The sequence below is a fragment of the Micropterus salmoides genome, unplaced genomic scaffold, assembly GCF_014851395.1.
Source record: "Micropterus salmoides isolate LMB-PRFRI ecotype aquatic unplaced genomic scaffold, ASM1485139v1 Ms_hic_scaffold_10, whole genome shotgun sequence".
Lineage (NCBI taxonomy): Eukaryota > Metazoa > Chordata > Actinopteri > Centrarchiformes > Centrarchidae > Micropterus > Micropterus salmoides.
In genome coordinates this window covers 22,042,717-22,067,318 of record NW_024040041.1, presented here as the reverse complement: position 1 = coordinate 22,067,318, position 24,602 = coordinate 22,042,717, and the positions used below count along the sequence as shown (strand labels likewise).

Sequence of the window (24,602 nt, the reverse complement as noted above, 5' to 3'; positions counted from 1 at the left end):
CTTTTACTCCGGATTGATTATGTGCTTTATGAAAGTTGTTAATTAACTGAATAATATGAATAATTAACAAAAAATTGTTTAAGAAATAACAGTAAGTTAATTTTCGAAATGTACTTTAGGAAGGTGAGAACCTCTCTGATGCTGAGGAAAGGTGTGAGGGGCTGATTAAGAGCAAAATCCAGCTTGAAGCTAAACTCAAAGAGACAACTGAGAGACTGGAGGATGAAGAAGAAATCAATGCTGAGCTGACTGGTAAGAAGAGGAAGCTGGAGGATGAATGCTCTGAGCTGAAGAAAGACATTGATGACTTGGAGCTCACCTTGGCTAAAGTGGAGAAAGAGAAACATGCCACAGAAAACAAGGTTCAAGTCACTTAAATCCAAACTTACACAAAAAGAGTAAAATATTTCCATTCCTTATTCAGATATACAATATAGTGAAATATAAATGTTCATTTCATGCTACTCTTAGGTGAAAAACCTAACCGAAGAAATGGCATCTCAGGATGAGGCCATTGCCAAGTTAACAAAGGAGAAGAAAGCCCTTCAAGAGGCACATCAGCAAACACTTGATGATCTCCAGGCAGAGGAAGACAAAGTCAACACTCTGACCAAGGCCAAGACGAAGCTGGAACAGCAAGTGGACGATGTAAGAAAATTGTGGTTTTTACTTTAATTATTTTGTAGTCTTGGTATTGGTGCTCTGTCTTTTAAATGCATCAAATCAACTATCATTTACTGTCATCTGATAGCTTGAGGGATCACTGGAGCAAGAGAAGAAGCTCCGCATGGACCTTGAGCGAGCCAAGAGAAAGCTTGAGGGAGATCTGAAACTGGCCCAGGAATCCATAATGGATCTGGAGAATGACAAGCAGCAATCTGATGAGAAAATCAAAAAGTAAGTTTTTTGTTTGTTTCAGGTTATTAATTCTAAAAATAATTCAGCACACTCCAACACCAGTACAAGCTATGAAAGTAAAAGCTTTCTTGGTATCATCATCAAGGAAGGACTTTGAGATCAGCCAGCTCCTCAGCAAGATTGAGGATGAACAGTCTCTTGGCGCTCAGCTTCAGAAGAAGATCAAGGAGCTCCAGGTGAAATATCCAACATACAGTATTATGCTGCGTTCAGGCAACTCTGAAACTAGAAAAGGTTCTGTGGAATGCCACTTGAAGTCGGATTTCCTACTTGTAAACTCGGAGAAAAAATATGTACTCCGACTTCATGCAGAAATATACTACTAGGTAGCTGATTACACTAAACAATTTCTAAGTCATCTTCTCTACACAAATGTTATTCAGTAAAATGTAACAATGCCAAAACATTTGAAAACATTAGGAAGTATAGGCTACAACATTTACTGACTCTTCACTGACTCTACCACTTCAGTCACTTGTTTTCATTAAAATGGCCATAATGTCAATTAACACCAAGGGCAGTGCTGAGGGTGCAACTGTGTGTACACATGACAAAGAGTTTGTCACGGTCAGCCATGTTTTTCGTTCACTTTTGGCGTTAGGCACCGCCATGCACCTGGAACACTTTGAGGGTGAATGTAGTCACTAAATCAAAAAGAACTTGTTGAATTCCAATTAATAAACCATTTATCATCAAATCTAGGCTCGTATTGAGGAGTTGGAGGAAGAGATTGAGGCTGAGAGGGCTGCTCGGGCTAAAGTAGAGAAGCAGAGGGCTGACCTCTCCAGGGAGCTTGAGGAGATCAGTGAGAGGCTTGAGGAAGCTGGTGGAGCAACAGCTGCTCAGATTGAGATGAACAAGAAGCGGGAAGCTGAGTTCCAGAAGCTGCGTCGTGATCTTGAAGAGTCAACCCTGCAACATGAAGCTACCGCATCAGCTCTCCGCAAGAAGCAGGCAGACAGTGTTGCAGAGCTGGGAGAGCAGATCGACAACCTTCAGCGTGTCAAGCAGAAGCTGGAGAAGGAGAAGAGCGAGTACAAGATGGAGATTGATGACCTCTCCAGCAACATGGAAGCTGTTGCTAAAGCTAAGGTGAATGGCTTATTTATAAGTGAAGGTTTTAGCTCTCAATTAGGTTAAAGATACAAAAATATCTTTAGGTGAGTATGGTAGTCAACGTAGGATAACACCAAGAATAATCATTCAAGAAAAGCATTTAATAAAAAGTGATTTTGTTGATAACATTACATGTTTTTCAAATATAGCACATTTCTTTTGATAGGGCAACTTGGAGAAAATGTGCAGAACTCTTGAGGACCAGTTTAGTGAGCTCAAAACCAAAAATGATGAGAACGTTCGCCAGCTGAATGACATTAATGGACAGAAGGCCAGACTGCAGACAGAGAATGGTGAGTCATCTGTAAAGAAAAACTAGTAATAGAAACCAGTAATGATTAGGGTAATGATTCAGACGGCTGCGATGCAATATAAAACGGATTTCAATGCACCTTTTTTCTATGTGATTTCTGGATGATTTCCAAGCATTTAATTTGCACATTCCAAAATCCATTAGAAACCTCTCCTCATTTGCTTAATAGGATTAGCTTCCATCCCTTATATACGTCACCATATATATACCATTTTTATGTAAGTTCTCTGGATGTATAAAACCTCTTAAAACCTGTTTTCAGTTGCCTGCTTAAGCTGGTTCTAAGCTGCTTAGATTGTTAATACAAATATTAATGTTTAAACATATGATCAATAGCCTATGTCAGTATGGACATACTATACATGGTAGATCGGTTAGATTCTCTACAAATCAATTGTAACGGAAACAACAAACCCCAAAGTCTAATTCTTATAGATTTACTGGTGTAACCTGCATGGTACAAGAGATGAAAAGGAAAAAAAAGTGCAGACTCCCGTTACCTTTGAAGCGCTCATTAAGTCTGATCTTTAAGTCTGAATGGTCAGTCTGTAAGGGTACACCAATCAAAAGAATCAAAACAGCTTTTCATAAAAATTAATCCAATTTATGAATACTGTCATGTGAAGTCCATTGCTCTCTGTCTGCTAACTTCTGCCACACTTCTCTCATACTGCACCGTGTTGTTGTTCATGTTACGTTGCAAAGCCCATACGCCTTCTGTCGAGCTAGATCAAATGAATGATATGTATTTGATATTATTGGATAATATGAATTAAAGGCCTGTCCCATATGGAGGCCTGTCAAGGCAGGTTCAATTCAGTGATTATAGCAAATAAAAGCCTGGGCTATTAATCAATTTTTTACGGTAATTTAGCTAATGTTAATTTCCATAGCAGCGTAAAAAATGTGCTGTACAGGGGAGATGTTTGCTAGTGCTAACCGCCTTCAGTTTTTCCAGCAGTTGGGAAAACAACAGACTTTATTAACGGAGAAACTGTGACCTACACTGCACATTTACGGAAGCCCTAAGCGGCCATCGATTCAAATCTTTTTTCTACTCCGTTTTCCCGTGATAACGAATAAATTATCTTGTGATCTTGAGATAACAGGGGTCAGCAGGAACGTTCCTTAATGGTAATTTCAATATGATTTTCAGTGTCACTGATTAGCACAATTGGTAGAGCATAAAGTTCATAGTTCGGAGATTGAGAATTTGATCGTCATGGAAGACCAACTTTTTTTTATTATTATCTTTTACATAATCCTAAATTGTTATGAAGATGACTGATTTACATGCTCACAATTAAGCACGTGCTGGAGTATGCGCGTCCCGGCAATTGGTCCACATTCATCAACCTACAAACCCCCCCCAACATTCCCAGGCAGAGGAAATTCATCCACTTCTCATTTAGAGGAATCCATTTAACTACACATTTCCTGGCAGCTATTTTAGAACCTTTGAAATGTGTGATTGGATTTCTCTGAATCTCTTCATAACAGTAGTTATGTAGTTCTCATGCTGTATTTGAGGGTTTGTTGATGCTTGTATGTTGTTCCTCAAATGTAAGTCGCTTTGGATAAAAGCATCTGCCAAATTTGTAAATGTAATGTAACAACTTTGAAGAACTTTGAGAATGATAAAAAACACACACAATAAAAAAAGTTGCCAAGAGCAGGAGTGAAACCTACAATCCTCAGAATACAAATTCTAAATCCTAAAAACTAATGACTCCATAAATAGCCGCGAAATTATTGCAAAGAGACGCACCTGCTGATCCCTGTATTCCGCTATGGGTTTTTATCCCAAGATCATGAGATGATTACAATAACAGGAAAACAGAGTAAAAAAAGGATTTGAATTGATGGCCGCTTAGGGCTTCCGTACACTTTACTGCCAGACTGATAACTTACTAAGTGACTTAAATATTTCCCTCAACTTAATAAGTAACTTAAATATTTCCCTCCTCTCACTGTCAAGTTCTGATACTCACTCACATCCTCACACAATGTGCCAGTCAAACTCATTAGTTGCGCATTGATATTAATGACCGGTGAAATTGTATTAGGGTTGTTATTCATTCTGCAGCAGTGCAATACGTCAAGTGGGAACACCGGTCTGAGACCAGTAACACTGGTCTCTATTATGTTCACACCACTGCCCAGGCTTCCGCACTTCCAAGAGTTCAGCCTTTTCCGATCCATGAACACGACTTTATCAATTAACATTTAGATAATAGATTTTTGACATTTGTTAATTGAATCAGAATGTTTCACGTCTGCATCAAGATGCATCTAAGAATCGATTTTTTCCCCCCACCCTTAGTAATGATCATTTTGATAAATAACATTTTTACACATTGTCATTCAGGTGAGTATTCTCGTCAGCTTGAGGAGAAGGAAGCTCTTGTTTCCCAGCTGACCAGAGGCAAGCAGGCCTTCACGCAGCAGATTGAAGAGTTTAAAAGGCACGTTGAGGAGGAAGTGAAGGTATTACATTAACAATATTGTCTACAAAATACATCATAATATAAATAAAATAATAATAATTTTTATTTTACAGTGTATGCTTTGTAGGTCAAAAAATAAGGTCTTTTGTCATGTTCAATAGGCCAAGAATGCCCTGGCACATGCTGTTCAGTCAGCCCGCCATGACTGTGATCTGCTCAGAGAGCAGTTTGAGGAGGAGCAGGAGGCCAAGGCTGAGCTGCAGCGAGGAATGTCTAAGGCCAACAGTGAGGTGGCTCAGTGGAGATCCAAATATGAGACTGACGCCATCCAGCGCACTGAGGAGCTGGAGGAGTCCAAGTATATAATCCTTTCTACTTTTTGATAAATTTGAAAACATTGTAGTGTAGGAAAAATATTTGTAAAAGTGTGCAAGTAAAAATAAATCCTTGCTTTCTCACTACAGGAAAAAGCTTGCCCAGCGCCTGCAGGATGCTGAGGAATCCATTGAGGCTGTGAACTCAAAGTGCGCCTCTTTGGAGAAGACCAAGCAGAGACTGCAGGGTGAGGTGGAGGACCTCATGATTGATGTGGAGAGAGCGAATGGTCTGGCTGCCAACCTTGACAAGAAGCAGAGGAACTTTGATAAGGTATAAGGACATCAAGGACACATTCATTCAAGTGAAAAAAAAATTTATCTTAATAAGTAATCATAGTTGTTCATCTATATAATTCTAGGTCCTGGCAGATTGGAAACAAAAGTATGAGGAGGGCCAGGCAGAGCTGGAAGGAGCCCAGAAGGAGGCTCGTTCTCTCAGCACTGAACTGTTCAAGATGAAGAACTCTTATGAGGAGGCTCTTGATCAGCTGGAGACCATGAAGAGAGAGAACAAGAATCTGCAGCGTATGTAAACTTTTATAAATAATAAAAAATAATGTGGTTATATATAATAACAGCAAATATAATTTGTCATTTGTTTTGTATTGTTTTTCATGTAGAGGAGATCTCAGACCTGACTGAACAGCTTGGTGAGACTGGAAAGAGTATCCACGAACTGGAGAAAGCAAAGAAAACTGTGGAGACTGAGAAGACTGAAATTCAGTCAGCACTGGAGGAAGCTGAGGTACAACAACATCAGGAGTTGACAGGGAGTCAATCTGTTCTTGAGATGGGTTAATCAAACTTGTATTGTATCATAATAAAAGGTGTTGGATGTAGAACTCTTGCCTCCCACTGATCTTCAAAATTGGTTTTGTATATCCTTAATCCGTTTGAATGTTGTACGTTTTAAGTCTGAGTGAGAAGTGAAGTGGATGAAATAGGATGTTTCACAATATATTTAGAGAAAATCTTGTACAAGTTATTAACTTTTATAATTTAACTTTTGAAATTACTCCAAGGGTACACTAGAGCATGAGGAGGCCAAGATTCTCCGTGTTCAGCTTGAGCTCAACCAGATCAAAGGTGAGGTTGACAGGAAGCTGGCAGAGAAGGATGAGGAGATGGAGCAAATCAAGAGGAACAGCCAGAGGGTGATTGACTCTATGCAGAGCAATCTCGACAGTGAGGTCAGGAGCAGGAATGATGCCCTGAGAGTCAAGAAGAAGATGGAAGGAGACCTGAATGAGATGGAGATTCAGCTGAGCCATGCCAACAGGCAGGCTGCTGAGGCCCAGAAACAACTGAGGAATGTCCAGGGACAGCTGAAGGTGAGGTTTATATGATCAATTACGTATAAAAAAACAAGTAAATGGTACAGAAGGGTAATTGTATTTTCTGTTTTGTTTTTGTTGCCAGGATGCCCAACTGCACCTTGATGATGCTGTCAGAGGACAGGAAGACATGAAGGAGCAGGTTGCCATGGTGGAGCGCAGAAATGGCCTGATGGTGGCTGAGATTGAGGAGCTGAGAGCTGCTCTAGAGCAGACAGAGAGAGGACGCAAAGTGGCTGAGCAGGAGCTGGTTGATGCTAGTGAGCGTGTTGGACTGCTTCACTCTCAGGTGTGTTTTTATTAATTCACAAAAATTGTATCCCATCAAAGACATGAGGCACATACCCATAAAATATTCTCTTATCTTGCTTGATATTTAGAACACCAGTCTTCTGAACACCAAGAAGAAACTGGAGGCTGACCTTGTCCAGGTTCAGGGTGAAGTGGATGATTCTGTTCAGGAAGCAAGAAATGCTGAGGAGAAAGCCAAAAAGGCTATCACTGATGTCAGTTTACATCTCTAACTTACTTGTTATGTTTTTGGTCTACTTCCATGAACTAATGTTAAGTTTATTATAGTTTATGAATGAATTAGAGAGCATTTTATCATTTTAGGCTGCCATGATGGCTGAGGAGCTGAAGAAGGAGCAGGACACCAGCTCTCACCTGGAGAGGATGAAGAAGAACCTGGAGGTCACAGTCAAGGACCTGCAGCATCGCCTGGATGAGGCTGAGAACCTCGCCATGAAGGGTGGCAAGAAGCAGCTCCAGAAACTGGAGTCCAGGGTATGTTTCAGAACGTACATTAGACCTTCATTAATTTACATAATGTTTAACTGTATTTCTCTGTTTAATATTGCTGCACTAAAATTATTATGTAGAATGTGATGAATTATTGATCATCGTGTTACAGGTGCGTGAGCTGGAAGCTGAAGTTGAGGCTGAACAGAGACGTGGAGCTGATGCTGTTAAAGGAGTCCGCAAATATGAAAGGAGAGTGAAGGAGCTGACCTACCAGGTAATTCATTATTTAATTAAAAACTTACATGAGTTCTTAATGTCTTGATTTTGTTTCTATACTTCATTGGTAAAAATAATTTATCTGTGTAGACTGAGGAGGACAAGAAGAATGTGACCAGACTTCAGGATCTAGTGGACAAGCTACAGCTCAAAGTCAAGACTTACAAGAGACAGGCTGAGGAGGCTGTAAATCAAAAACCTAATTTGACACATCATTTACAGTTAATTCAATAATAACATCACAATCAATTGTTATATAATTAAATCAACACAATCCCAAACCCCTTCACAGGAGGAGCAGGCCAACAATCACATGTCTAGGCTCAGGAAGGTTCAGCATGAGATGGAGGAAGCTCAGGAGCGTGCTGACATCGCTGAGTCCCAGGTCAACAAGCTGAGAATCAAGAGCCGTGATGCTGGAAAGGTATCTTTGTTGTTTGTACGATCGCAATATTTATTGTGTTGACATTAAAAGTCATGATATTATTTGATGCTGTTAAATGTTGACAGTGACATGACATTAATTTACAATATCACTAGTACCCAAATCATTTCATATTTGAGTTTCCACAAGAAACGAGAAAATAACTTTTGCTATGCTTGTTGATTTTCTTCTCTTTTTTTAGTCTGAGTCTGCTGAGTAGGAGTCATCATCCAGTTGAGGCCTTTCAACAGAGTTCATAAAATATGAACCAGCTGTTGGATGCTCTTTAACATTCTAATAAAGATGAAAATTCATCACTATCCTGAATCCTCTCATTTCCTTTCTGATGATTTATTTTGTTTCCCAGAGAAATATTTACTCCACAACTAAGTAGGTCAATTAGCCTTGCTGTCCTAAAGATGTCCTAAAGTATAAAGGTGCACAAAAGTGAAAATCATGTCTTTGAAATTTACTGACTCATATCTTTAGACTACATTACTACAAATGTAAATCTTAGATGGACAATATGGTGCCTTGAGAGGAATTAATAGTTTTTGATCAAAATTGGAAGTATACAGAACAACTTTATTGGGAGATCAACATGTTTCAGTTTGTGAAAGGATTGATTACAATGGGGTGAAGCAAGAGCAGCCAAGCAAAAGTGCATAAAAGTGGCAGGGTGAAGCAGATGAATTGCTGCACTCTCTGAGAAACACTCTTTGACTATTAAGCTCCATGAAAAGTCATCTGAGGTTCGTTCAATCGACAGTTTAATTCTGTTTATTGGTGCAACAATTCAATTTAATTTTTATTGCACCAATTCATATGCACATGCATATAGAGCAGGTATAGATAGTGCCCTCTGTTGAATAAATAGTATGTCAATTTGGCAAAATTGTGCATTTCTCCTCCAGTTGCGAATTAGAACATTCAATTAATGAAACAAAAAATAAATACCTGCACACGACCCGAAGTGAACCTTTCCTGAGCCTTATCACTCATCATCCCCAATAGGTCAAACCAATATGGACATATCAGTTTAGACACTCAGAAATTATATGGTCAACATTTTTATTCTGTCATTGGCAGATAATTATATTAGGATTTTGTTTAACATTTGTGTCCAGATTGGTTAGATTTACAATAAGGGATTGTGAGAGACAAAAATATTTAATTTGAATATTAAAGATTTGGGATGTGACAGCAACCTTGACTTGGAATCTTGGAGCACAATAAGGGTGTCCAGTGAATTCTTTTGCTTAGCAGAATCTCAAATCCCATATGTCAAAGGAACAGCATATATCTATCAGGGGTCCAAGTAATGATCACCTTTTTACTTAAATATTATTTATATTTAATTAACATCCAGGTTGTTCTGTTACAAACAACTCACCAGTAATTCTTTACTGCATGCATTGGGTGATATTGTGGTGTCCGAACAATAATACTCCGATGATATGTTAAGAAATCCGCTTGACACTGTTCTTGATCATAAAAGTTTATTACATCAAGGAGTTCAGCATCAATTACAAGCTCTGCAGCAGCTTGGAGAGTGACCCAGCCCGATGACTACTCTGTCTCTCTGTACATCAAACATAGCTTATATAGGATATGTGTAGGTATCTCTTAGGTACCACAGAAGGGTTTGAGTCTGCAAAATAAAGCTCCAACCCATATAAGGGTACAGTGCTATTCTGAGGTAACAAAACAAGCGGTCAGAGGTCAAATTCTATAGAAGGGTTCAGTCCCTACATAACCACCAATCACTGCTCTCCCCTTAGGAGGTCACTGACCCTCTGCCCTGCTGCTACAGTGCTATTTTAAACTGTTATGAGTCAAATGCACATATATCATACACTACAATATCAAACAAGAGGCAAAGGACATCGGGTAGCTTCTCTCTCTCTCTCTCTCTCTCCTGAAGACATTTGGGTTTAAGATCAAAAGATGAGTATGAGACAATAGTTCAGGATTTCAGCTCTCATTTCCTGGTATTCACATCTAAATGTGTTAAACAACTCGGGACATACCACCCTTTGTCTGAACGGATGTTTCTTGTTGCCCAGGTGTTGCCTTTTAGGTTGATTGCCAAACATTAAATAGCTCTGCATGACTGGTCTAAGTTTTCATCCTTGGTTCAAACCTATAAAGACTGCATTTCCTGTTAAGGAGGATAAACCAAAATGAAGACCAGAGAGCTGTATATGGGAGAAAAGCAAGCCACTGTCAAGCTGCGAAAAGAAGGAAAATCGACCAGAGACATTTGACAAACATTGGGCAAAGCAAGCACAACAATTTGGAAAGTCCTGAAAAAGAGAGAAACTACTGGTGTACTGAGCAACAGATGTCGAACAGGTAGGCCAAGGAAAACAACAGTAGTTGTTGACAGAAATATTGTGAGAGCTGTGACGAAAACCCCCAAAACATCAGTAACTGACATCACCAACGACCTCTACAGTGCAGGGGTAAAGGTATCACAATCCACTGTTGGAAGAAGACTCATAGAGCAGAAATATAGAGGCCACACCACAAGATAACGGACAAAGTTATTATTGTAGGGGATTTTAATATTCATGTGGATGTTGAGAATGACAGCTTTAGTACTGCGTTTATCTCTCTGTTAGATTCCATTGGCTTCTCTCAGAGTGTTCATGAACCGACTCACTGTTTTAACCACACCCTCGACCTTGTTTTGGTGTATGGTATTGAAATTGAACATTTAGTGGTGTTCCCACAGAATCCCTCTTTGTCCGACCACTGTTTGATAACTTTTGAGTTTGTATTGCTGAACTACTCGCCATTGGGCAAAAATTTCTATACAAGATGTCTGTCTGATAGTGCTATAGCTAAATTTAAGGATGCGATTCCATCAGCTCTAAATACATTATCTAGTCACAAAGTAACGGAGGACTCCTATGCTAGTTTCAGTCCCTCCCAAATCGTTCATCTTGTTGATAGTGCTGCAGGCTCGCTGCGAATGACACTCGACTCTGTAGCCCCTCTAAAAAAGAAAATACTAAAACAAAGACGGTTAGCTCTATAGTATAATACTGAAACTCGCAAATTAAAGCAAATATCGCGGAAACTTGAGAGGAATTGGCGTTCCACCAAAGTGGAAAATTCTCGTTTAATTTGGCAAGATAGTCTTAAAACTTATAGGAAGGCCCTCCGTAATGCCAGAGCAGCGTACTACTCGTCATTAATAGAGGAAAATAGGAACAACCCCAGGTTTCTTTTCAGCACTGTAGCCAGGCTGACAGAGAGTCACAGCTCTATTGAGCCAAGTATTCCCATAGCTCTCAGTAGTTAAGATTTCATGAGCTTCTTTAATGATAAAATTCTAGCTATTAGAGACAAAATTCACCAAGACCTGCCCTCAACTGGCACCGACTTATCTCTTAACTCAGGAACCTTAGAAACAGCTGTAGAACCAGATACATGTTTAGACTGTTTTGCTTCCCTCAATCTTTACCAACTAACTTCAATAATTTCTTCATCTAAACCATCAACCTGTCTCTTGGACCCCATCCCGACTAGGCTGCTTAAAGATGTTTTACCCTTAGTCAGCACCTCTATACTAGATATGATCAATCTATCTTTATCAACAGGCTGTGTACCACAGTACTTTAAAGTAGCTGTAATTAAACCTCTTCTGAAAAAGCCCAAACTTGATCCGGATGTTTTAGCCAACTATAGACCTATATCTAACCTTCCATTTCTCTCTAAGGTTCTGGAGAAAGCAGTTGCTAAACAGCTGTGTGACTTTCTACAGAGCAATAGTTTATTTGAGGATTTTCAGTCAGGATTTAGAGCTCATCATAGCACAGAGACAGCACTGGTGAAAATTACTAACGACCTCCTTATTGCATCAGACAAAGGACTTGTCTCTGTAGTGGTTTTATTAGATCTAAGTGCTGCATTTGATACCATTGACCATCAGATCCTATTGCAGAGACTGGAATATTTCATTGGCATTAAAGGAACCGCTCTAAGCTGGTTTAAGTCCTATTTATCAGATCGATTTCAGTTTGTACATGTTAACGATGAGTCCTCCATGCACGCCAAAGTTACTCATGGAGTTCCTCAAGCATTTGTCCTTGGACCAATCCTCTTCACTTTATATATGCTTCCTTTAGGCAATATTATCAGGAAACATTCCATAAGCTTTCATTGTTATGCAGATGATACTCAGTTATATCTATCGATCAAGCCAGATGAAACTCATCAGTTAGCTAAACTTCAAATGTGCCTTCAGGATGTTAAAACCTGGATGACCTGTAATTTTCTCACGTTAAACTCAGATAAAACTGAAGTTATTGCTCTGGGGCCTAAGCACCTCCGTGACGCATTATCTAAAGACATAGTTTCCCTGGATGGCATCGCCCTGGCCTCCAGCACCACTGTGAGGAATCTTGGAGTTATCTTTGATCAGGACATGTCGTTTAAGTCTCACATTAATCAAATTTCAAGGACCGCCTTTTTCCACCTACGTAATATTGCGAAAATCAGGAACATCCTGTCTAAAAATGATGCAGAAAAACTAGTCCATGCATTTGTTACTTCTAGGCTGGATTACTGCAATTCCTTATTATCAGGCTGCTCGAAAAAGTCCATTAAGACTCTTCAGCTGATCCAGAATGCTGCAGCACGTGTTCTGACAGGAACCAGGAAAAGAGATCACATTTCTCCTGTTTTAGCTTCTTTGCATTGGCTTCCAGTAAAATCCAGAATAGAATTTAAAATCATTCTTCTTACCTACAAAGCTCTTAATGGTCAGGCACCATCTTATCTTAAAGAGCTCATACCTTACTACCCCACCAGAGCACTGCGCTCCCAGAATGCAGGTTTACTTGTGGTTCCTAGAGTCTCCAAAAGTAGACTAGGAGCCAGAGCGTTCAGCTATCAAGCTCCTCTCCTGTGGAACCAGGTTCCAGTTTGGGTTCAGGAGGCAGACACCATCTCCACATTTAAGAGTAGGCTTAAGACTTTCCTCTTTGATAAAGCTTATAGTTAGGGCTGGCTCAGGTGAGTCCTGAACCATCCCTTAGTTATGCTGCTATAGGCCTAGACTGCCGGGGGATTTCCCATGATGCACTGAGCTCCTCTCTCCTCTACTTTCTCTCCCTCTGTATGCAACCTCATCCCATTATTGCATGTTACTAACACAACTTCTCCCCTTTCTGGTAGTCTTGTGCTTTCTCGTCTCTCTCCTCTCTCCTCCTATCACTTCCTGCAGGTTTTCTGGCTCTGGAGCTGTGGAGTCTGGATCTGTGGCTGCGGGTCACCTGCTGCCCCCGTGTTCCTGCTCGACACCCTCTGCTGCAACGACTATTGTTGCTAGTCTTATTGTTATTATAATCATTAACATTACGATGGTTACCATTAACACTATTATAAATATCTGTACCATTTTTCATTTAGTCTATAGCAACATCACCTTCACTGTGTGTACCTCTGTGTGTATATTGTGTAGGCTGCCTCCCTTCTCTCTCTCTCTCTCCCCCCCCCTTCACCCCAACCGGTCGAGGCAGATGGCTACCCACCCTGAGCCATGATTCTGCTCGAGGTTTCTGCCTCTTAAAAGGAAGTTTTTCCTTGCCTCTGTCGCCTAGTGCTTGCTCTTGGTGGGAACTGTTGGGCTTCTGTAAATATCATCACAGAGTATGGTCTAGACCTGCTCTTTTATGAAAAGCGCTGTGAGATAACTGTTGTTGTGATTTGGCGCTATATAAATAAAATTGAATTGAACAAGATGCAAACCACTCATCAGCAGGAAGAATCAGAAGGCCAGATTGAAATTTGCAAAGAAGTACAGAGATGAGCCGCAAAAGTTCTGTAACACGATCTTATGGACTGATGAGACCAAGATTAATGTCTACCAAAGTGATGGAAAGGCCAAAGTGTGGAGAAACAAAGGAAGTGCTTATGATCCAACAAAACAAAGGACTTCATCAGGGGGAAAAAGAGAGAGCTTTTAGACTGGCCAAGTCAATCACCTGACCTTAACCCAATAGAGCATGTATTTCACCTCCTTAAGAGGAGACTGAAGGGAGAAACACCCCGAAACAAACAAGAACTGAAAGAAGCTGCGATAAAAGCCTGGAATAGCATCACAAATGAAGAACGCAACAGTTTGGTGATGTCGATGGGTCGCAGGCTTGAGGCAGTTATTGCAAGGGTTATGCCACCAAATACTAAATGTTATTTACTTGAAGATTATTTGTTCCTTTACTTTTGCTCACCTAAGAACACTGTGGTCTATTAAAAAACGGAGATATGTCCTAAGTTGTTTTTTAATACATCTAGATGTGAATACTAGGAAATAAAGGCTGAAATTCTGAACTCTTGTCTCATACTCATCTTTTCATCTTAAAACCAAATGTCTTCAGCAACAAAAAAATGTGTGTGTGTTCAACCTTTCCCTCTCACAAACACTGTATCAAAATATCAGTTCTGAAGCAAGTACCTGATGTGTAATCAGTATCAGGAGCAAATAGGGTGATGGAAAATAGTTGTGTTGGTCACTTTGACACCTCACACCATCTGCTTAAATCGGTATGTGTCCTAGATCACGGTCAACGTCAGTTAACTATTGGACTCAAAAATGTCATAATCAACATAAGCCCTCTGCCAAGACACTTATCATGCTTCTTTAACAGATGTCACATTCTTAGTATCAAATGTAGCAACTGGTTAAGTTATTTTGCCTTGTGTGGAACTTATTTTGTGTCTGATCTCAAACAAGTTGCAAACTGTTTTTTAATATCCAATAAGGGAGTTACAGGCATTTGAACTCTTTCTTTGTATTGCAGGAAGTCATGTAACTCTAGACCACAAACATTGGGTAATTTCCAAAAACAAAGCTCTATGTTTGGCTCTGACATGGCACAAAAACATGTGATGTAAACTCAATAAAGAGTCATCCATCCATTGTCAACTGCTTATCCTGCATACAGGTTCACAGGGAATTAATAAAGAGCTCTGAATTTAATTCATCAGATTAAATAGTGCACAAACACAATTACACACTTCATGTATAGATTCTGGTTCTTTAGGTATTATTGACACACGTAAGTTTTATGAGCACAGTGAAAGTTTTGTTAAATTACTATTACAAAATATTAATTAAGCATTATGAATGATTCTTCCCCAGACTTAGTTCAACCTCTGAATGTATATTAAAGATGAATAGTATTATTTAATTAACTTGTTGAAAACTATTTTATTAATGTGATTTAGGGTGAACTTTCTTTCATGTCAGAGATCTCAAATGTGCAAGTGTCTTGCAATTGAATACCAATGGACTTTGGGAGACTTTCCAAAACAAACCCACACAGCTGCCAATAAATTTTTGAAAAGGATAGACAACATACACAACACGTTTCAACTATTTTTGTCCTTTAAATCAAGAACTATAATTACTAGAATTGTACACAAACCATATTGTTCACTTTTAAATTAATGATACAATTTGGCCATTACTTTCATGCACTTTCATTTGGAGGCATGAAAGTGATTAGACTAACAGTTAGAGCAGAGAGTTTGTAACTAACTAAGATGATCTAGGGCAGAAATGCATATGCACCTCCTCTATAAAAGAGGCAGCTCTGAACTTCAGCATGAACTGATAGCCTCCCAACCCAGGTGAGTGTTTTCACTCAGACATCAGTTTGTACTCTTATTAGTTAGTTAAGTTAATGTATTGCTAATTAGGTATGCTTAGATACGTTAGTGATAGTCTTCACTGGATAACATTATTCCAAAAGACATTTTGTGGACGTAGCTTCTTCCAGAGGTAATTGGTTTGTGTCGACATCTAATACACACCTTGTCTTATAAAGATACTAAATCAGGGGGACGGGAGGATATTGAATATCTAAATACAGTTAGCATACAGTATATTATTAATTCGAAATACGTGTTCCTACCATTACCCTCTACTGTTTTCAAATTATATGAACAGATTTGAAATCGGAAAAAAAACTGTGCTTATGTTTAATCATCTTTTTATAACATCTTGGGACTCCACCAGAAACTTCCCACTCATTCTTTTCTGGACCAAGCTGAGGTTAAAAGATGTCACATTAAAAACCATTAAATCACCACCACCTGATCCAAGACTATGTCTATATCATGTTGATATGTTAAAATTATTGTGGACGCTTCATCTTTTCAGGCTCCATTGAAATGCCACCATGAGCACAGACAGAAATGGAGCAGTATGGCCCAGTGGCCATATACCTCCGAAAACCAGAGGGGGAGAGGATTGAGGCACAAGCCAGTCCTTTTGATGCCAAAACGGCCGTCTTTGTGTCACTCACGTTACTGTGCGGCAAAGAGCAGTATGCATGCTTTCTATTTTAGCTCTAAGTGTCTAACCCTAACCATCATGGCCACGCTCCCAGGCCTGTCCTGTATCCCCACAAGGTATAGCCAATGGCGACTCTTGTTTGGGTATAACTAGAAATTTTTTTTATTTGAAGTTTGAATTAACGGTCAGAGGTTTTGGTGCCTGTTCCTTAGAAGAAGATACTTTTATTGTCAGATACATGTTGTGAAATTTGTTCTCTGCAATTTAACCCTCAAGGGAGCATTGGGCAGCCGCTGTGCAACCCCAGGGACCAACTCCAGGTTTTTATCAGTGCCTGGTCAATTGCACTGACTGAAGAACTAACATGTTATTGACGGTGGGGGGAAACCGGAGCACACCCACACAGACATGGGGAGAACATGCAAACTCCAAATCGAAAGGCGGGGACGATCGGGGTTTGAACTCCGCGACCTTCTTGCTGTGAGGCCAAAGTGCTATCCACTGGACCACCGTGTCTTTAGGATTGTTCTCTGTGAAGGGGCCTCAAGTAGGCTTTCCAAATCCCGTCTTTGGGCCACGCCTCCTCATTTGCAATCAAAAATCCTAATTACCCAATCCGAAATCTAAAATGTCATATCCTAAATGACGTATCCTAAATCCTTAATCCCAAATGCCCAGTCTTAAATACCAAATTGGATAATTCTTTTCATTTTTGATTTGGACCAAAAAAAATCCTCCATACATTTCCACCACTAGTTGTAATAAGTACTCCTGATATCATATGACTATATTGTTTGAAAATAACTGTACTGTTTGAGAACATAACCTGAAGTGTGAGCAGAATTTTCTTCTGTCATTCTCACTGTCTTACTGAGAAATGCTGGTCCATCTGATATGTGCATAGTGCAAAACTACAAACATCTTAGCTGTGACTTGAGTTAAAACCCATCTTTTCCGTCTGGCTTTTGACCCTTGAGGATGACACTTGGAGGAACTCATTTGTTAGTGTTTTTAACTGTATACATTATATGTATGTGATAACCTGTAAATTGATGTTTGCTTTTAATCTTTGTACAGCATTTTGTTGCTGTTAAAGTGCTCTATAAATAAATTGACTGATTAAACAGCAAATCACTGTAGCTCACAGTTAAGATACATACAACAACCACAGGGCCACTAGAATACATCACCTGTGAAAGGAGTTTCGAACCCTCAAAAACCAGTACAAGAGATCACCGTAATAGAAGAAGCAAGCATTAGCTGACCTACGAAACATCCCAAGGAAAAAGGTAATAACCCTCTGCAGAGCAGAGTGGCACAAGAGATGGGGAGAAGACAGGGCCAGGAAGAGAGCAGCTTTCATTGCCAATCCCATTGGCTATACAAAGTGGCTACTGAGTATAAGCGCAGTGGCCGTCTCTTGTGTTCAACAGATGAAATCAATCACTTCTTTCATGACACCCTTCATGAGAACACAGGAGCTTGAACCCAACAGAGCTCTAATCAGGTTCTGGTTGGATCTGGCCTACTGTTCCAGACCACACAGTCTGGTTGAGCCTGCACTACACAGCCACCATGTTTCCAGCAAAATCAAGGACCTGTTCATGAACTGTTACAACCAGTTCAGGCTGAGGGTCACTAATGGGTCATGCTTTGCAGGATGCTCAATCTGCTTTGGATCAAGAGAGCTGATCATAGCTAATCTGAGATCTGTTTCAATTTGCCAATTACCTGAAGTGTGTATTTGAAGTGTATATTTGTGTACTTTGGTTTAGTGTTCTGCCACTTTAAAATAGGCGTGTGGTCGTCCTTAAGGGAATGACACACATTATGTTCTTTCCAATTTAACTTACCAATTGTCAATTTACATATTGATTTAGGCTATGATGCTAGCTAAATTAACCAACTACTAAGCTCTGTGTGTATGGTAACAAGGTTTTTTTTTATATCTAGTGTCATCGTTGCCGAGGATGAATATCCAGTAATCACACTTTGTCTATTATCAGGTCCATATTTATGCTGCAATCAACATTGTTAGTTATATACTTTTGCCCCAGTTTAACTTACCTGTGTAAGCATGTCATCATTGCCGAGGATGAATGTTCAAGAACAGTGAAGTAACCGCACTGTTTGTCTATTATTGGAATAAAACGACTCAACTGGGAATACTAGCCTGTGGTGCTTGTTCATAACACAACGCAAAGGATTTCTTGTTACACCAGGATGAGGGTCTCTAATATTGAAAGACCTGAAACACCCAAGGACACCTGGTTACATCACCAATGATGCATTCCAGCGCATCCAGAAGAGGGACTGCTTGTAAAACAATTTAGTCCATGTGTCTTTGAAACCCTAACCAATGCATAAAAAGACAGAGCGCAAAAGGTATTTATTTGGGGTGTGGGTTTTTTCTGCAACAATTTATGGTGGAAATCACAAATCAGGTGTCAGGTAGGGTTGGGGGCTATAGTGTCTTATAAAGGCATTGTGTTCACACATAGACTTCACTTGGTAAAAAAACAACAAAAAAAAACTACTTGGTTTTACATTACAAGGACACGGTGGATATTTTACAAGCACAGACCAGGTAAAGCAGCAGTGAACACAGGAGTGCAGATGTTGGTTTCGGTTACTTGATACATTTTTCATAAAGTGAATAAACCAATTGTGAAAGTGTGCTGCCAATCTTAACATCTTGAGACAGCTAGACACAAATAATTATACCTTAGTGAGAAAATGGGATGCCGACATGAAAATAAATACTATGGTAAATTTATAAAAGTTAAAAATGATGTAAAGTCAGTTTTAAAGTTATAAGGTTGTGAGACTATAAATGTTGAATTCAATGTTAATATTTCTGAAAGGCATTTGGACAGCTGAATGTTGTTTTCAGGATAATGTGGGTCATTTTAGTTTCGAGCAAATTGCAGCAATGTCTCAAAACCAGTGTCACATAGTTTTTCCAGAGACACAGTTTCCATTACAGCAACAACACCCTTATAATCAAATATAGCACAAGGATAAAGACCTTTGATATTTGAGTGGGACTTATTATAGGTCTTATCTCAGCCTAGTTCGCAAATGTTCTTGTCCTTTTAAGGTAAGGTGTAATACCACTTGAACTTTTAGAAAAGGGCCTTACGTAAAAATTAATTTGAGGAATATGAGATGTGCCAACGCCTTTTGGTTGTTTCTCCAAAATTAAGTTCCATTCCTGACTGTGAACATGTTTAATGGAAACAGTAAGTGGAGACAGCCTCTCATTATAAAATCCTTCTCAAGTAAGTCAGAATTTCAATTTGAGTAAGTTTTTTTTATTGGTGCAAATTAGTGTTTCAAAAATCTGCATATGCATTGCACAGCATCTATTTTGGGACAACATTTGAACATAATCATACTTTTATGAGCAGAAATAAAGTCCAATAGTCTATAAAACATTGTGTGATATTACTAATATTATGTGGCATACTCTTCTAAATGAACTCTGTTCTCTTTCCAGACTTACTCTGGCCTGGTTGTGTGTTGTTGTGAACCCCTACAAGTGGCCTCCTGTGAATGATGCTCAGGATGCATTATTCAGTTATTTAGACAGTGACATGGCTCAAGATGTGTCTCTCTTCCCTCAGTGGAGAATCCGGTGCAGGAAAGACTGTCAACATCAAGCGTTTATTCCAGTACTTTGCAACAATTGCAGTGGCTAGAGTTAAGAAGGCTGAGTCAACACAAGCAAAATATAGGTAAAATGGTTTCCTTATGAAACAATGGTCAGAAAATTGTCTGCTTATGGATTCTTTACATCTATTTAAAAAGAATTGTAGTGTTTGCTGGAAGATCGAATCATTGCAGCCAACCCTCTGCTGGAGCCTTATGGGAATGCTAAGACTGAGAGGAATGACAACTCGTATCGTTTTGTGTTAAAAGGCAAGAAAAAAAAAAAAAAAGAAAAAAAAAAGGATTAGCGGCAGCTACACCAAAGCCTCAGTCACCTCTGGTTTTGGGTACATGCAGGAGGGCGACTTGATAGATCTCAGCACTCTAGCTGAAGTGTGAACACGCAAAAGAAGTGGAGCCAATCTATTAAAGCATTTAAAAGATAAAAGTAAGATTTTAAAAAAAATTAACCCTGTACATGAAGCCAGTGGAGGGAGCGCAACACAGGTGTGATGTGGTCCCTTTTTATTTCCTGTCAGGTGGCAAGCAGCGGCATTTTGGACCAGTGGCGGATATCTGTTCATCAAATTTAAACGCACTGTCAAATAAGACACCAAGACTCTTCACAGTCAAGCAATTATTTGAAGCTGAGCCCATTCTGCATATTCAGCTAGAGCTAAACCAGATCAAAGCTAAGGTTGACCAGAAGCTGGCAGCGAAGGATGAGGAGATGGAGCAAAAAAGCCAGAGGGTGAATGATTCAATGCAGAGCACTTTCAATATCATAAGTTAGACTGAGTGCAGTGGCAGGGAGCTAAGGTATGGACCCAAATGCAGACAGATGCGAGGAGACTGCCGTCCAAATAGTTAGTAAATCAAAACTTACTGGAGCAGTCTTCCAAAAGCACAAGCCAACAGTCCAAACAAAAGAGTAATCCAAAGGGAACACAAATCCAAAAATGAAAGAAAACCAAAAACCAGAACTGAGATCCAAACAGAAGCAAGGTTGATCCAGGAGTGTAGGTACAGGACAATGCAGAAACATAACTGAACACCGAAAGACAAACTAAACATGACAGGAAACAAGCACACAAGACTAAACACAGTCAAATAATAAATCACCAAACAGAGAACACACATCAACACAAGGTAGACAGAAAACTAAATCTTACAAATTAACTACAATCAAACCAGAAACAGACTAACACTATAATAAACAGAACACAGAGCAGACAAGATCTATATAATACAAACATTGAACAAGGAATAGCAAGTTATGAACTAAGACAGAAAACAAAGGTCAGGAGCAGGAATGATGCCCCAAGAGTCAAGAAGAAGATGGAAGGAGACAGCTGAAGGTGATGTTTATATGATCATTTATATAAAAAAAAAAAAAAGTAAATAGTACAGAAGGATATTTGTTTTATCTGTTTTGTTTTTTGTCAGGATGCTCATATGCACCTTGATGATGCTGTCAGAGGACAGGAAGACATGAAGGAGCAGGTTGCCATGGTGGAGTGCAGAAATGGCCTGATGGTGGCTGAGATTGAGGAGCTGAGAGCCGCTCTGGAGCAGACAGAGAGAGGACGCAAAGTGGCTGAGCAGGAGCTGGTTGATGCTAGTGAGCGTGTTGGACTGCTTCACTCTCAGGTGTGTTTTTATTAATTCACAAGAAATGTATCCCATCAAACATATGAGCCATATACCTGTAAAACACTCTCTTATCTTGGTCAATATTTAGAACACCAGTCTTCTGAACACCAAGAACAAACTGGAGGCTGACCTTGTTCAAGGCTCAGTGTGAAGTGGATGAGTCTGTTCAGGAAGCAAGAAATGCTGAGGAGAAAGCCAAAAAGGTTATCACTGATGTGAGTTTATGTTAATGATTCTTCTTTTATATCTAAAATGCTATACATCGCCAAATACTTGCTCACATTTGACCATTAATGCCAACTTTTTCCCAAACTGCCCCTCATTTCAGGCTGCCATGATGGCTGAGGAGCTGAAGAAGGAGCAGGACACCAGCTCTCTGTCACGATCCTGTCCTGAGCTTGTCTGGGTTATATTATTTTGGTCATGCCTTGATTGATTTTGGTTTCTCTGTGTCTAGGTTTTGAGTTTCAGTCCTGTCTGTCTGTGGTCTTGTACCCAGTCTTCTGCTTGTTCTGTGTGGTGGTTCTGGTCTGATCTGTCCTGTTATCTAGGTGTCTGCCTTAGTACTTGTTTAGTTCTGTTCCTGTCTCTCGTGTTAATTCTGTACCATTGTGCTTGGGTTCTGTCTGTTTGCTAGGTGTTAATTTATGTTCTCTGCCAGTTTCATTTATTAATCTGATTCTGACCATTTTGCTGTGTAGCCTTTATTATTTTATTCATCCGAATCTTTAAGTTACTTCATATCTGTCTTGTCTCGTACCTTAGTTCCTAGTTCTGTGTCTTAGTTCTTAGTCCTCTACCTTAGTTCCTGTACCTTAGTTCCTGTACCTTAGTTCATGTCTTAACTGTTTACTCCTGTTCTGTGTACTTTTGTGTTGTTTTGCCCATGTTGAACCGTGAGTTCTGGTTAAATCTTAGCTTCTGTGTTCCTTGTTATTAGTGTATTCGTGATCTGTCTGCTTGTGTCTGGATTAGTTTGTTGTTTTTATTATTCTGATCTGTTACTACTTACTTATGGTCCATGTTTAGTGTTCCCCTTCAGTAATCTGCCTGCCTGCCAGTCTCTGTTTTCCCTGCTGTCTCTCTGCCTGCCTGTCTCGTTAGCCATGATCCCTGTCACCTGTGTTGCTCACGCCCTGGTCGTTAGTCCCTGGTGTATATATGTTTAGTGTTTCTCTTCAGTCCCTGTCTGGTCATTGCAGTGTTTTGTAGTGTGTTTCGCGCTGTCTGGTGTTGTCTAATGTTGAGTGTTCTGTTGTGCCTTGTTCTCTGTGTTCTTGGATTACCTTGTTACTTTCCCTTTTTGGATTTCTACTTTGTTTGGACTCATGTCTTGCGCCCTCAAGTAAGCTTGTTTCAATTTAGTTTATGTACTAATACCTTGTAACTGCAACCGCCTCGCCTGTTGTCTGCGTTTGGGCCCACACCTAAGTCTGCACTCAGCCATCCTAACACTCTCACCTGGAGAGGATGAAGAACCTGGAGGTCACGGTCAAGGACCTGCAGCATCACCTGGATGAGGCTGAGAACCTTGCCATGAAGGGTGGCAAGAAGCAGCTCCAGAAACTGGAGTCCAGGGTATGACCTGTGTATATTCTATGAGTTTTAGGAGGTAAATTGCCCTTTCAATGAGTAGAAAAAAATCAATCTTTCTCAATACTAAAACCTTGGATTAATTATTGATCAATACTGTATGTTACAGGTACGTGAGCTGGAAGCTGAAGTTGAGGCTGAACAGAGACGTGGAGCAGATTCTGTTAAAGGAGTCTGCAAATATGAGAGGAGAGAGAAGGCGCTGACCTACCAGGTAATTCCTTATTTAATTAAAAACCTATGCGAGTTCTTAATGTCTTGACTTTGTTTCTACACTTCATTGGTAACATTCATTTATCTGTGTAGACTGAGGAGGACAAGAATGTGACCAGACTTCAGGATCTGGTGGACAAGTTGCAGCTCAAAGTGAAGATTTACAAGAGACAGGCTGAGGAAGCCGTGAGTCAAATGTGTTGTGATCTTTCATCTGGGAATAAATAGTGACATAAATAAACCATACTAATATGATGCAATGGTTACAAAATATACTGTAACTGTAAACCCTTCACAGTTCAATTCATGACCTAAATGCACTCTCTATAGATTTCTTTATTTACTTTGCATAGATAATGTAGATATATAATATGCTAAATGCCACATAACATTAACTTGCATAAGCACATAAGTTAGGTAACTAATTTTTATGGAAGTACATGCTGAACAATCAAATTTTTCTTGCCTTTTTTCCAGTCTGACTCTGCTGAATAAGACAACAACCTGGTGACAGACAGGCTTAATCTTATTTCAAAAGGTGTCCTCGTTAAACTATGTTATTTACTCTGTATTTTACTGGTATCTATAAAAGTCATGTAGTGTTCAACACAACAAGGGCAGCAACAGCCAAGTTAACTGATGCAGTTAGTCAAGGCTGCATCAGTTAACTTGGCTGGAATGAGCATGGTCATTTTAATTACAAATGTTTCTCATGTTAGTTATACAGTCAAACAGAAGGATAATAAAAGCTGTCAACACTTCACTAAACCATTAAATGTTCATGGCTCTAATGAATTTTTGTCATTGGATAGCATCGCATACAACAGAACATAACTGCACATATTTGCATTAGAATATATTTGCTTGAAATTAAGTTTGTAGTTTAGATGGAGCAGCGCATAGTATGTCTATTTCTGGATGGATTTTGAAAAGCCATTCTCAATTATGTCATAAATTCATAGTGTATCAATGACATTTAAAAAATGATACTGTACAATAGTTCACCATTTAAGCTCTGTGTGTGACCCCAGTATATTCTTCTATACACTGCAGATAAAGCTAAATTGTCCAAACAGACTTATCACTTACCCCATATCAATGTAGCACCAACAGTTCAAATAAAGCAGTACATGTGTTTTAATTCAAAATTAAAAAATATGACAGACTGAATTTCATTAAAGTTTGAATGATAAATCCAAAAACGAATGCCACTCTAAGACAGTCTTTGCAAA

The 24,602-nt window shown here is 39.5% G+C and overlaps 2 protein-coding genes across 3 annotated transcripts in view; both read left to right on the top strand.

Moving 5' to 3' along the window:
• LOC119896476 (myosin heavy chain, fast skeletal muscle-like) overlaps positions 1-24,602 on the top strand; it is an 83,135-nt gene that overhangs the window by 5,516 nt on the left and 53,017 nt on the right. The window contains exons 21-39 of one of the 2 annotated variants that reach the window (XM_038709914.1): positions 120-362; positions 472-648; positions 752-897; positions 1,004-1,094; positions 1,621-2,010; positions 2,201-2,327; positions 4,716-4,834; positions 4,956-5,152; positions 5,259-5,442; positions 5,531-5,696; positions 5,792-5,916; positions 6,194-6,502; positions 6,591-6,794; positions 6,886-7,011; positions 7,121-7,291; positions 7,419-7,523; positions 7,616-7,711; positions 7,818-7,949; positions 8,152-8,269. The exons of the other annotated variant lie outside the window; for it this stretch is intronic. Of the exons in view, the coding sequence (XP_038565842.1) occupies positions 120-362; positions 472-648; positions 752-897; positions 1,004-1,094; positions 1,621-2,010; positions 2,201-2,327; positions 4,716-4,834; positions 4,956-5,152; positions 5,259-5,442; positions 5,531-5,696; positions 5,792-5,916; positions 6,194-6,502; positions 6,591-6,794; positions 6,886-7,011; positions 7,121-7,291; positions 7,419-7,523; positions 7,616-7,711; positions 7,818-7,949; positions 8,152-8,169 (3,126 nt within the window). The 3' untranslated portion in view covers positions 8,170-8,269. Of the gene's footprint in view, positions 1-119; positions 363-471; positions 649-751; positions 898-1,003; positions 1,095-1,620; positions 2,011-2,200; positions 2,328-4,715; positions 4,835-4,955; positions 5,153-5,258; positions 5,443-5,530; positions 5,697-5,791; positions 5,917-6,193; positions 6,503-6,590; positions 6,795-6,885; positions 7,012-7,120; positions 7,292-7,418; positions 7,524-7,615; positions 7,712-7,817; positions 7,950-8,151; positions 8,270-24,602 lie in introns of those variants that run through there. 2 annotated transcript variants of the gene reach the window in all.
• Positions 19,487-24,161, top strand: LOC119896355 (myosin-7-like). Its single transcript, XM_038709793.1, is given in 9 exon segments — positions 19,487-19,502; positions 20,451-20,699; positions 21,317-21,561; positions 21,653-21,703; positions 21,705-21,779; positions 21,893-21,936; positions 23,019-23,142; positions 23,267-23,371; positions 23,464-24,161. Coding segments are annotated over 9 exon segments (1,044 nt in total). The 3' UTR covers positions 23,599-24,161.